Genomic DNA, 14,147 nt, shown 5'->3' on the forward strand with positions numbered 1-14,147 from the left:
TGTGAACATGCTGGGCCACACTGGTGAGTCTCGAAGCTACAGACAAACACATTCTAGCTACTGGGCTGTGGATGAGTGAGCACCATAACTACCCAGTTGCTACCACAACTTTCTGCAATAAATCATGTTGAAGGAGACAAGATGGCGATAGAGTAGGCAGACGTACCAACTTTCACCTACCTCCCAGAACCAAAGTGGATTACAAACTAATTTTAAGAACCATCATCTGGAAAAACCAACTTTGGACTAAACTAAGAGGACTCTTCAACCAAGGAACACTAAAGAAGCCACACTGAGACTGGTAGAAAAAGCAAAAACGTGATGAGGGCTGCCCAGCTCCCCGGAGCAAATGGCAGGCAGCCGGGACAGACTCGTGTGGCGGGAAGTGAGTTTAGCAGAGAGGGGAGGTCCTGAGCCCTAGGAACAAAGACCCAGCCTGCAGGCCCAGAGCCTAGAATAGGCGTATGGACAGTATGTAGCTGAAAACAGGATAAGATACTGTTTGTGAGAAAGAGACTGATTTCTCAGACCCAGGATTCTTCTTAAAGGGACCACGCAGAAAACCTCTCTCACAAACACTTACCTGGGGCTCCAGGGGAAGGGGAGAGAGGAGAGGACTAGAGCAAAGGGAAGAGAGTGTAATCTAGGAGGCACAGAAAGAAATATTTTGAGAGACAGCCACCCTAACCTGTGGTATGAGTCACTCCCCAAATCTGAAGTGAATATTTCCCCTGGAAACAGCAATACCAGCAAAGGGAAGCAGGGCACCAGACAAACAAGCTCTCCCATGGCATTCAGAGCAGAGTCGCTTAGAAGAAGGAAGCTTTCAAGACTACAGTAATGAGTCTTAGGGTCTGAGCTGCAGCGTCCCCACCCACACGGTTGAGGGCTCACCCGAGGGCGAGCGGTGGGATGCAGAAGCACGGTTCTGAAGGTAAGGATGGAAGCCGGCTGGCCACCACTGAGGCCCAGGTGTGAGCTCAGTCTTGCTCGGCTGGGGAAGAGGGGCTGTGCAAAAGTAGTCAAGCCCAGCTGCGAGCCATCTGTAATCCAACCTGAGGGGGAAGGTCAGGAGCCCTGGAAGGGCTGGAGAACCGCCATTGATCAAGAGCTCAGGAGCACAACATTGCCTCACCCGTAAAACTGAGGCTTATGGCCTGACTTGGGAGACGGCTCCGCCCACAGGGGTGGAGCCAAAAGCCCAGAACAGGCAAAGTCCTGCTACTGAGCATGGGCATGCAGTCCTGCCAGGCCTGTGGAGCCAAGGTATTCAGCGATCCCATAAGCGGGCTCCTCCTGCAAGGGCAGGGCGAAAGCCCGGAATAAGGTGGAGACCTGAAGCTGAGAAATGGTGCTCACCCTTGCCCTCAGGGCCGAGTATAACACCACCCGTGGGGGCGAGATGAAGGCCAAGGCCACTGAGACTTGTACACCTGAGCACGTGATTACAGCCACTCCCGTAAAGGAGAGGCAGAGACCACAGCAACAGCCCCAGTGGGCAGGCACTAGCGATGCTCATATCCAAATGCCCTAGGCAGCAGCAGCAGAGGGAGTGGCGGGTCTGAAGACAGACACAGAGGAACACAGAAGCCACACCCAGTAAACTCCAGAGGCCAAAACCTTCTCTTACACAGACAAAATGAGAAGGCAGAGAAATGCAACACAAATGAATCAAGAGAAATCCCCAGAAAAGGACCTGAATGAGACAGATATAACCAAATTACCAGATGCAGAGTTTAAAATACGATTGTTAGGATGCTCAAGGCTATTAGAACAACAATAGATGGTCATTACAAACACCTAAATAAATAAATAGCAAATATAAAAAAGAACATTGAAATAAAAAAGAATCAGTCAGAAATGTCAAATACAATATCAGAAATGAAGAACACAATGGAAGGAATTAAAAGCTGGATGGATGAAGCTGAGAATTGAATCAGTAGTTAGACACAAGATAAATGAACACACAAAGCAGAGCAGAAAAAAGAAAAGAGATTCAAAAAGTCTGAGGAAACTCTAAGAGAGCTCCATGACAACATGAAGAGAAATAACATCCGCTTTATAGGGGCTCCTGAAGAAGAAGAGAAAGAACAAGGGATAGAGACTTTGTTCAAACATATCGTAGCTGAAAACTTCCCTCAATTAAGGCAGGAAAACATCTCACCAGTTCAAGAAGCACAGAGAACTCCATTAAAGAGAAACCCAAAGAAATCTACACCAAGACACATCATAATTAAAATACCAAAGCTAAATGATAAAGAGAAAATATTAAAAGCTGCTAGAGAAAAAAAGACTATCACCTACAAAGGAGCCTCCATAAGGATGACTTTTGACTTCTCCACAGCTACACTTGAGGCCAGAAGGGAATGGCAAGAAATATTCAAAGTGATGCAGAACAAGAGCCTACAACCAAGACTACTTTATCCAGCAAGGTTATCGTTTAAAATTGAAGGAGAAATAAAAAGCTTTACAGACCAAAAAAAATCAAGGAATTCACTACAACCAAACCAAGGCTGCAAGAAATGCTAAGGGGCCTGTTTTAAACAGATCAAAGGAGAAAAAGAATATAGCAAAAGAAGAATACAGTTTCAAAGAATAAAATGGTAATAAACAACTACATATCAATAATAACCTTAAATGTAAATGGATTAAATGATCCAATCAAAAGACACAGGGTAGCTGGGTGGATAAAAAAACAGGACCCATACATATGCTGTCTACAAGAGACACACCTTAAAAGATGCACATAGACTGAAGATAAAAGGATGGTAAAAAAATATTTCATGCAAATGGAAATGAAAAAAAATCTGGGGTAGCAATACTTATATCAGACAAAATGGACTTTAAAACAAAGCCTATAGTAAGAGATAAAGAAGGTCACTACATAATGATAAAGGGAGCAATCCAACAGGAAGATATAACCGTTATAAATATCTATGCACCTAATATAGGAGCACCTAAATATATAAAGCAGACTTGGATGGATTTAAAGGGTAAGATCAACAGCAATACTATAATAGTAGGGGATTTTAATATCCCATTAACATCACCAGATAGATCTTCAAGAAAGAAAATTAGCAAAGAAACAGCAGACTTAAAGGACATACTAGATCAACTCGATTTAATAGATATCTTCAGAACCTTTCACCCTAAAGCAGCAAAATGTACATTCTTTTCAAGTGCTCATGGTACATTCTCTAGGATAGACCACATGTTAGGGCACAAAAGTGGTCTCAACAAATTTAAGAAGATTGAAATCATATCAAGCACTTTCTCTGATCACAATGGCATGAAACTAGAAATCAACCACAACAGAAAAACTGAAAAGTACTCTAACACTTGTAAACTAAATAGCATGTTATTAAATAATAAATGGGTTAACAATGAGATCAAAGAAGAAATAAAATAATTTCTAGAAACAAACAATAACGAGCATACATCAACTCAAAATTTATGGGACACAGCAAAAGCGGTCCTGAGAGGGAAGTTCATAGCATTATGGGCATACCTCAAGAAGCTAGAAAAAACTCAAATAAACAACTTGACCCTGCATCTAAAAGAACTAGAAAAAGAACAGCAAGTCAAGCCCAGAGCTAGTAGAAGGAAGGAAATAATAAAGATCAGAGAAGAAATAAATGACATAGAGGCTAAAGAAGCAATACAGAGGATCAATGAAACCAGGAGCTAGTTCTTTGAAAAGGTAAACAAGATCTATGAACCTTTAACCAGACTCACCAAGTAAAAAGAGAGAGGACTCAAATAAATAAAATTAGAAATGAGAGTGGAGAAATAACAACTGACACAAGAGAAATACAAAATATTGTAAGAAAATACTGTGAAGAACTGTATGCCAAAAAACTAGACAACCTAGATGAAATGGAAAATTCCTTGAAACATATAATCTTCCAAAAATTAATCTGGAAGAATTAGAAAACCTAAACAGATGGATTACAACAAATAAGATTGAAACAGTTATCAAAACACTCCCAAAAAAGAGGCCCTGGCCAGTTGGCTCAGTAGTAGAATGTTGGCCTGGTGTTCAGGAGTCCCGGGTTCAATTCCCAGCCAGGGCACACAGGAGAAGCACTCATCTGCTTCTCCACCCCTCCCCCTCTCCTTCCTCTCTGTCTCTCTCTACCCCTCCCACAGCTGAGACTCCATTGGAGCAAAGTTGGCTCGAGCGCTGAGGTTGGCTCTGTGGCCTCAGCCTCAGGCGCTAGAATGCCTTTGGTTGCGGCAGAGCAACACCCCAGATGGGCAGAGCATCGCCCCCTGGTGGACATGCCAGGTGGATCCTGGTTGGGCACATGTGGGAGTCTGTCTTACTGCCTCCCTGTTTCCAACTTCAGAAAAATATAAAAAACTCCAAAAAAAAACTCCCAAAAAAGAAAAGTCCTGGGCCTGATGGCTTCATAAGTGAATTCTACCAAATATTCAAAGAAGAACTAACTCCTATCCTTCTCAAGCTAGTTCAAAAATTCAAGAGGAAGGAAGACTTCCAAGCTCCTTTTATGAGGCGAGTATAATTCTGATTCCAAATCCAGGCAAAGACAACACAAAGAAAGAAAATTATAGGCCAATATCCTTGATCAACTTAGATGCTAAAATCCCAACAAAATATTAGCAAACCGGATCCAGCAATATATAAAAGAAATCATACACCATGATCAAGTGGGATTTATTCTTGGGAGGCAAGGCTGGTACAATATTCACAAATCAATCAATGTGATTCATCACATAAACAAAAGGAAGGAGAAAAACTACATGATAATTTCAATAGATGCAGAAAAAGAATTTGATAAAATCCAGCACCCATTCATGATCAAAACTCTCAGCAAAGTAGAAATACAGGGAACATACCTCAACATGATAAAGGCCATCTATGACAAATGCACAGCCAACATCATACTCAATGGGCAAAAATTAAAAGCAATCCCTTTAATATCAGGAACAAGGTAGGAGTGCCTCCTTTCACCACTCTTCTTCAACATAGTTCTGGAAGTCCTAGCCACAGCAATCAGACAAGAAAAAGAAATAAAAGGCATCCAAATTGGAAAAGGAGAAATAAAACTATCATTATTTGAAGATGATATGATATTGTATATAGAAAACCCTAAAGTCTCAGTCAAAAAACTACTGGACCTGATAAATGAATTCAGCAAGGTGGCAGGATAAAAAATTAATACTCAGAAATCAGAGGCATTTTTGTACACTAACAATGAACTGTCAGAAAGAGAAATTAAGGAAGCAATCCCCTTCACCATTGCAACCAAAAAAATAAAGTACCTAGGAATAAATTTAACCAGGGAGATTAAAGACTTGTACTCGGAAAATTATAAAACATTGATAAAAGAAATCAAGGAAGATACAAACAAGTGGAAGCATATACTGTGCGCATAGTTAGGAAGAATAAACATCATTAAAATGTCTATATTACCCAAAGCAATTTATAAATTCAATGCAATACTGATTAAAATACCAATGACTTACTTCAAAGATATAGAACACATATTTCAAAAATTTATATGGAATCAAAAGAGAACACGAATAACCTCAGCAATCTTGAAAAGGAAGAATAATGTGGGAGGTATCGCACTTCCGGATATCAAGTTATACTACAAGAACATTGTACTCAAAACAGCTTGGTGTTGGCATAAGAACAGGCATATAGATCAATGGAACAGATCTGAGAACCCAGAAATAAACCCACACTTTTATGGACAACTGATATTTGACAAAAGAGGTAAGAGCATACATTGAAGTAAAGACAGCCTCTTCAACAAATGGTGTTGGGAAAATTGGACAGCTACCTGCAAAAAAATGAAACTAGACCACCAATTTATACCATTCACAAAAATAAACTCAAAATGGATAAAAGACTTAAATGTAAGGCGTAAAAGTATAAGCATCTTAGAAGAAAACATAGGCAGTAAGATCTCTGACATCTCTCGCAGCAATATATTTACCTATTTATCTCCACGGGCAAGTGAAATAAAAGACAGGATAAACAAATGGGACTATATCAAACTAAAAAGCTTTTGCACAGCTAAAGACAATAAGAACAGAATAAAAAGACAAACTACACAATGTGCTAATATATTTGACAATACGTCTGATAAGGGGTTAATAACCAAAATTTATAAAGAACTTGTAAAACTTAATACCAGGAAGACAAACAATACAATAAAAAAAATGGGCAAAAAAAATGAATAGACACTTCTCCAAAGAGGACATACAGATGGCCAATAGGCAGATGAAAAAATGTTCAACATCACTAATCATTAAAGAAATGCAAATTAAAACCACAATGAGATATCATCTCACACCAGTCAGAATGGTGCTCATCAACAAAACAACACAGAATAAGTGCTGGTGAGGATGTGGAGAAAAGGGAACCCTCCTGCACTGCTGGTGGGATTGCGACTGGTGCAGCCACTGTGGAAAACAATATGGAGATTCTTCAAAAAATTAAAAATCAAACTGCCTTTTGACCCAGCTATGCCACTTTTAGGAATATACCCCAAGAACACCATAGCACTGTTTCAAAAGGAGAACACCCGCATGTTTATGGCAGCATTGTTCACAATAGCGAAGATCTGGAAATAGCCCAAGTGTCCATCAGTGGACTAGTGGATTAAAAAGCTTTGGTACATATATACTATGGAATACTACTCAGCCATAAGATATGATGACATTGGATCATTTACAACAACATGGATGGACCTTGATAACATTATACTGAATGAAATAAGTAAATCAGAAAAACTAAGAACTATATGATTCAATACATAGGTGGGACATAAAAATGAGACTCAGAGACATAGACAAGAGTGTGGGGGTTATGTGGAGGGGGGGAGGTGAGGAAGGGTGTTGGGGGAGGGGAGGGGCACAAAGAAAACCAGTTAGAAGGTGACGGAAGACAATTAGACTTTGGGTGATGGGAATGCAGCATAATCAAATGTCAAATTAACCTAGAGATACTTTCTCTGAACATATGTACCCTGATTTATCAATGTCAGCCCATTAAAATTAATTTTAAAAAAATAAAAATAAATCATGTTGACTGAAGTTGTCATAACATCAGGAGGAAAGAGCCCATTAGGAAAACTTGAGCTTTTTTGGGATCAGCTGACTTTATGAAACCCTCTGGTTTAATGCCGATTTTATCACCTTACAGAGAACTCTATCATATTGTATGTAACCTCACTTGAACCTCGAAATCCAGTGAATCAAGGAGCAAGAGTATAACTTCAATTTACTAAAGAAATGAGACAAGGTAAAAGACTTGGCTAAATGCACATAATTTAGGAATAAGACCTTGGGTCTTCTGGATTAGACTAGGGGTCTCTCTACTGATTACTTCTTTTAAACTGGTTTGAATTTATTTGCAGCTTCCATTATTTAAAAAAAAATTAAGACTGATTGTTGCAATGTGATGTTTTTCTTCATTTACCACTGGAACTTTGTACTGGAATGGTATTTCAAAACACATTTAATTGTTTGTTTTTCTCTACTTCTCCCACAATTATTAAAAGTTTTCAAAAGGTCAATGTTTGTTGTTCTTACTCAAGAGATAAACAGCTGGTTCTGGCTAAGGGATACTTCACAGATTGTCTTAAGTAGAATGTTTTCATTTAAATGAAGCAAATCCAATCCAAACAGCTTCAGACAGTTATGGATTTCATTGGCTGTAGAGGAAATTTTATGAGACTGAAAAATAAGATCAGTCATGATGTGCAAGGTGCTATAATAGAGCAGACCACTCAGAACAGAATCATTATGCTTCTCACTAGGGCAAAAGGGTTATATAGAGTATTTGTAGAGGTTATATTGGGTTATATTGGGTACTCAGGTTGTGGAAGGTCAGAGACTACGGGTAGCTTCACAATCTGGGGAACACGGGGTACTTTTAATTCCATATGAGAAATCCTGAGATTATGTCTATCAGAGCAGGATATGATCATTGGGGTTAAAGGTCAGCCAGGTTTGGGTTTTAGTTGGTGAGTGGAAAGTTACTGGGCATGGGGAATTTTCAGAGGCCTTGAGAGGGCTCATGGAGGGCAAGCTTCAGGCATGGGTTGATCAAGTCTCTGGGATTCTCTCAGGCTGTCTCTTCCCATGGCTTTGGCTTTGTCCCAATCCTTCTGTCATGATCCTAATGTGACCATTAAGCTGCAACTCAAGGATGTAGCTTCTCAATAAGCAGTGGAGATACAAGGTGATCTTCACTTTTCAGTGATCTAAATTGGTTTGAGCCTGCCCTTATCTCAGCTGAAACCACCCTTTCCACTCCTGTCCACTTATCAAAACCCTCACTGTCATCAGAAGTAATCACTCATTCCTCTGTGTTCCCACAGCAAGCATCTTTTCCTTAACTATAATACTCAGCACATTCCACCTTCATATGTCCTTCTTACCCAAAGAATGACCCCTCCTACAGGAGTGAATACATCATTGTGCCTTGCCACAAAGTACTTAGCAAAGTTCCTGACACATAGATGTTCTCAATACATATTGGTTAAATGAAAGAAAATAAAACGAACAAACAAAAAAATAAGAACAAATGTCCAGTCTCTTGGAAGGGGAAACTTGGATTTACTCACATTGTTTTTCCAAATTGCCTTTGAATTTCCTTTTCTTCTTCCAGGTCATTGCAGGGAGCCTCCACCATGGGAAGATGAAGCTTCAAAGAGAAAGTATTATTTTGTGGTGGGGCAGACAGTTTATTATGAATGTGCCCCGGGATTCAGGGCCCTACAGAGAGGTCCTGCCAAGAGAATCTGCAAAATGACTTATGGGAAGACAATATGGACAAAGCCCCCACTTAAGTGCACAAATGAAAGTAGTAACCACCAGTTTCCAGGTACAGTGGCACCCTCTTAAGTTCATTACTTTCTTTTCCATCAGACCCACCTGGGTGGAATTTTTTACCCACCAGCTATGTAACATTGGGCAAGCTAAGCACTTAATCTCCTTGGGCCTCTGTTTTCTCTCATTCTAGAAAAAAGGCTAGATAAACTCTAAGCTCTCTCATTTATCCTGAGTCCCCTGTATCCTGAGTGGGGATAAGTACCCGGAGACAGAAGAGGAGAAAAGATCTTTTGAGTGTTCCAAAATCCCCAGATCATTCACTGGTGATGATGCTCTTCCCTTTCCCCCTGACACCGAAATTCCACTTCTTCTAAGCTACCCAAACTTCCTCTCATTCAAAAGGGAAAGCCTAGCCTGCCACCTACACATTTCTAATTTACTGATATATAATGTAAATCCATTATTTGTACAGTGCTACATTGTTTGCATGAAACTTCCCCTTATATAATTTTCACCTGAGCTTTGATAAAAGTGCAAATGTGAAGGGAGGGGACTTAAGCACACACACACACACACACACACACATACACATTCATTGATGCACACACACAGCCCATCTATGTTGAGGTTTTCTTCTATTTTCAGTCTGGCATCATATTACTATTTCTAAAATTAAAAGTTGCTTACATTTAACAATGGGTTCCTTTGCTCACCACTCTTTCTCATATTCCATGTCTTTCTCTTGAATTCTTTGGGAATTCTGTGTTTCTTTCCCATAGCCTGTCTCCAGTGAACCACACTGCTGGCCAAGGCATGTCCCTGGTTTCCTTTGTAAAATGATGACATGGTGGGGCAGCGTCCTGAGTAACACCCCTGAGGAAAGGGAACCTGTCATAGAAAAAAGCTATCATTTTGTGCCCTTCTACTTTCTTTGATAGTTTGATGGTATATGTTATTTGATGGTATTTGATAGTATTATTATGACTTCTTTCCAAGCCACAGATGGAAACCAGTGCTGAGTAGGAAGCCTGGGGGGTAACCATGATCAGAATTAGAATTCCCAGCGCTGGCTAGTTGGTTCAGTAGATAGAGTGTCAAGATGGCATATGTATGTCCCAGGTTTGATCCCTGGTCAGGGCATGCATGAGAAGCTACCATCTGTTTCTCTTCCCCTCCCCCTTCTCTCCCTGTTCTTGTCTTGCACCCAGTGGCTCAGTGGATCCTAGCATTAGCCTTAGGCACTGAGAATAGCTTGGTTGGTCCGAGCATTGGCTCCAGATGGAGGAGGTCTTCAGGTGGATCCTGGTCGGGGCACATGCAGGAGTCTGTCTCAACTGTTCACCTTCCTCTCACTTAAAAAAAAAGAATTAAACTTGCCTCTCATTGGGCTCTGCTGGGGCCACTTACCCATATTCCTGTGACTCTAATGTAGAGCCATGTGATGTGGCACCCACAGATAACATTCCCAGAACTGGGAGCCACACCCTAGCTAGTGTGTCTGCAGTCAGCTAAGGAGGGCAGGCAGGGTTGGGTGTGAGACCCCACTCTCTCCACCTTCAATTCCATGAGCATCAGTTACTCTCTCCTCCAGGTGATGAAAAGTCTCAAACAAGCTTGGATGCTCCTTGGGGGAGTGAAACTTCCTGTCCCTTAATAACAACAGGTACTACTACAGGTATGGCTAGAGTTTATTTCTACAAAAATGAAAGCTTCGCCATTAAATCATAATGGGACAAAGGGAAGACAGTTTGCATGGAGCAGCCCCTCCAGCAGATGGGTCAGAGCTGCCCTGTGGTGTTAGAGATGATTAAGCATCTCACATCTGACCTCCCAATCCTCAAATGCTGGAAAGCAAATGGCAGAAAGAGGAGAAACCAGACTAAGGGCGGTGTTTCTAGAGACCAGAACAAAATGCTTGGCACAGCGTCCCCTCGTCTTGTATATCCTTTCCATCAGTCTCAGGTTCTAGCTTAAGGAGAAGCCCTAACACTCTCCAGCATGTGCAATCTGATAATTGCGCAAACAAAGCATCTTCCCCTCTCTCTTTTGCACAGATTTTCAAAACCATGCAGATGTGGCTATAACTTCGAAGATGTTCACATTCACCACTGAGTATCAGATAGCAGGTGGGTACATTGACAATATTTACACCAGACAGGGATTGTGGGACATATTGCTTGGTAGGTGAGTGGGTGGATTGGTCAGTCGTTTAAAATGACCCCTTATTTACACTATATGTTTATAAGAGTAAAAAACTAATCTAAGAATTAACATAATTCAGTGTCACACTAATCAATTACAGTAAGTTGTGAGTGAATCACAACCAGCCCCAATCAGCTCCTCCCAAATGGACCATAAATGACCAAAGACCTCGTGCTTGTGCGTGAGGGCTGAGGCAAAGGAGGAGGGAGGGGATGTAACCAGGGAAAGGGAGAAACATTCCTTTAACAGTACAGTTGTTTCCTGGGAGGAGAAAAAGAAAAAACATGCGTGTAGGCAAGAAAAAATAAAAGTAAAAACACGCTCATAGAAACAGAGTACCAGGGGCTGGAGCAAATAGGGAAGTGGTGGTCAGAGACACAAACTTCCAGTCAGAGGGGGAGCTCTGGGATGGAGTGTACAGCGTGGTGAGTGTAGTTACCAGCTCTGTATGGTGTATTCCAAAGTTGCGGAGAGACTACATCGACATGGTCTCAAAACAAAACAGAAATGTGAAGTGATGGAAGTGTTAGTGCTATGGTGGTAATCATATGGCAATATGTAAGCAGATCAAATCAACCTTAAACTTACACAATGTATGTGTTGATTGTCTTTCAATAAAGCCAGGGGATGGGGGAGAAGAAAAACAAGCTTTGAGGCACATCTAAGATAGGCAGGTAGGTAGACAGGTAGATACATGCATACACAGATAGGTGGCTCACTCCAATACTATTTGGGAAATATGGACACTCAAGAGATGCTAAAGTGTTTATCATTTACCTTTATATTTCAATATTTCTTCTACCTGTCACTGACCTTCCTCAGGGTCTCTTTAACTGAGGCCTGGCCTCGGAACCTTTCTGAAGAGAGTGGCTGTCAGTCTGATCGCACCTGAAAGCCTTTTGAGGAAAGGTGCCATGCCCTTCTCCATCCCCCCCTCACCCAGTCCTGTCTTAGTCCCTGAGCCCCCTGAGAAGTCCGTTGGGGGAGGCAGCTGCATTCTGGGAGGGGAATCAGAAACTGCGGATCCCACCTCTTCAGGAAATCCTTGCTCGCAGGGCTTTTTTCCCAGCCTACTCTGTGACATCGCCCAGGGCGTTCCTTTGCTGAACTGCTTCTCTGTTGACAGTGGCTGGCTGCATTCTCCTGCTCCTCAGTGTCCTCCTTCTGAGTGTGCTCACGTGGTAGTGGAGATGGTGAGTCCCGTGTTAAGGAAGCCCTGGCCCAAGCTACTGGTGAAGCCAAAGTAGGAAAAGCACCAGAGCGGAGATACCCTTGTGCCCAGCCCACCCCATCCTCCTACTACCCACCAGCAGTTTGGGGAGCAGTAGAGGGGAAATTGGCCAATGTATGCACTCCTAAAGAGTCAATCCACAAGAATTAAAGCTGCAGGGAATTGGGAAAGCAAAGGAAACTAACATTTGTTAAGTGTCTACTGTAAACCAGGCTCGATGCTTGTCTAATAAACGTTATCACAACCTGTCTTCTCAGAAACCTTCTCATAGCCACATCATAGGCAAACCAGATTAAGTAACATCTACAGATTAGGTACTGCAAACAAGATTGCACAGCAGAGCCCAAACTGCAACCTGAATTAAGAGCCCAAGACCTTTCCACTCTGTCACCTGGCTAGAAGGCAACCAGGTCCACCCTGAGCTCCTCCTCTCCCGCCTCCCAGCTTACCATCTGCAGGCACGCATACCAGCGCCCCCTTGACCAGCAATGCGACCCAGGTGTAGTTTATTTACATTTACTCAGATTCTTCATCCTGGCTGCAGATTGGGACAACCAGGAGATATCTTTTTAAAATTGATTTTAATGGGGTGACATTAATAAATCAAGGTACATATGTTCAGAGAAAACATCTCTAGGTTATTCTGACATTTGATTATGCTGCATTCCCATCACCCAAAGTCCAATTATCTTCAGTCACCTTCTAACTGGTTCTCTTTGTGCCCCTCCCCTCCTCCAACCCCATCCCTCTCCTCCCCCCCACCCTGTAACCCCCACACTCTTGTCCATGTCTCTGAGTCTCATTTTTATGTCCCACCTATGTATGGAATCATATAGTTCTTAGTTTTTTCTGATTTACTTATTTCGCTCAGTATAATGTTATCAAGGTCCACCCATGTTGTTGTAAATGATTCGATGTCATCATTTCTTATGGCTGAGTAGTATTCCACAGTATATATGTACCAAAGCTTTTTAATCCACTCGTCCACTGATGGATACTTGGGCTGTTTCCAGATCTTCGCTATTGTGAACAATGCTGCCATAAACATGGGGGTGCATTTCTTCTTTTCAAACAGTGCTATGGTGTTCTTGGGGTGTATTCCTAAAAGTGGCATAGCTGGGTCAAAAGGTAGTTTGATTTTAAATTTTTTGAGAAATCTCCGTACTGTTTTGCACAGTGGCTGCACCAGTCTGCATTCCCACCAGCAGTGCAGGAGGGTTCCCTTTTCTCCACATCCTCACCAGCACTTATTCTGTGTTGTTTTGTTGATGAGCGCCATTCTGACTGGTGTGAGGTGATATCTCATTGTGGGTTTAATTTAAACATTTTTTCATCTGCCTATTGGCCATCTGTATGTCCTCTTTGGAGAAGTGTCCATTCTTTTGCCCATTTTTTTATTGTATTGTTTGTCTTCCTGGTATTAAGTTTTACAAGTTCTTTATAAATTTTGGTTATTAACCCCTTATCAGACGTATTGTCAAATATATTAGCCCATTGTGTAGTTTGTCTTTTTATTCTGTTCTTATTGTCTTTAGCTGTGCAGAAGCTTTTTAGTTTGATATAGTCCCATTTGTTTATCCTGTCTTTCATTTCACTTGCTCATGGAGATAAATCGGCAACTATATTGCTGCGAGAGATGTCAGAGAGCTTACTGCCTATGTTTTCTTCTAAGATGCTTATACTTTTACGAATTACATTTAAGTTTTTTTATCCATTTTAAGTTTATTTTTGTGAATGGTGTAAATTGGTGGTCTAGTTTCATTTTTTTGCAGGTAGCTGTCTAATTTTCCCAACACCATTTGTTGAAGAGGCTATCTTTACTTCAATGTATGCTCTTACCTCTTTTGTCAAATATCAGTTGTCATAAATATGTGGGTTTATTTCTGGGTTCTCAGATCTGTTC

The 14,147-nt window shown here is 41.3% G+C and overlaps 1 protein-coding gene across 1 annotated transcript in view; it reads left to right on the forward strand.

The window, feature by feature from the left end:
* IL2RA (interleukin 2 receptor subunit alpha) overlaps positions 1 to 12,198 on the forward strand; it is a 28,402-nt gene extending 16,204 nt beyond the window's left edge. Inside the window, exons 4-7 of the mRNA XM_066233066.1 lie at positions 8,643 to 8,842; positions 10,403 to 10,486; positions 10,866 to 10,937; positions 12,140 to 12,198. Coding sequence (XP_066089163.1) covers positions 8,643 to 8,842; positions 10,403 to 10,486; positions 10,866 to 10,937; positions 12,140 to 12,198 — 415 coding nt within the window. The remainder of the gene's footprint in view (positions 1 to 8,642; positions 8,843 to 10,402; positions 10,487 to 10,865; positions 10,938 to 12,139) is intronic.
* The last annotated feature ends 1,949 nt before the right edge of the window (positions 12,199 to 14,147 follow it).

The sequence above is a fragment of the Saccopteryx bilineata genome, chromosome 5 (genome assembly GCF_036850765.1).
Source record: "Saccopteryx bilineata isolate mSacBil1 chromosome 5, mSacBil1_pri_phased_curated, whole genome shotgun sequence".
Classification (NCBI taxonomy): Eukaryota; Metazoa; Chordata; class Mammalia; order Chiroptera; family Emballonuridae; genus Saccopteryx; species Saccopteryx bilineata.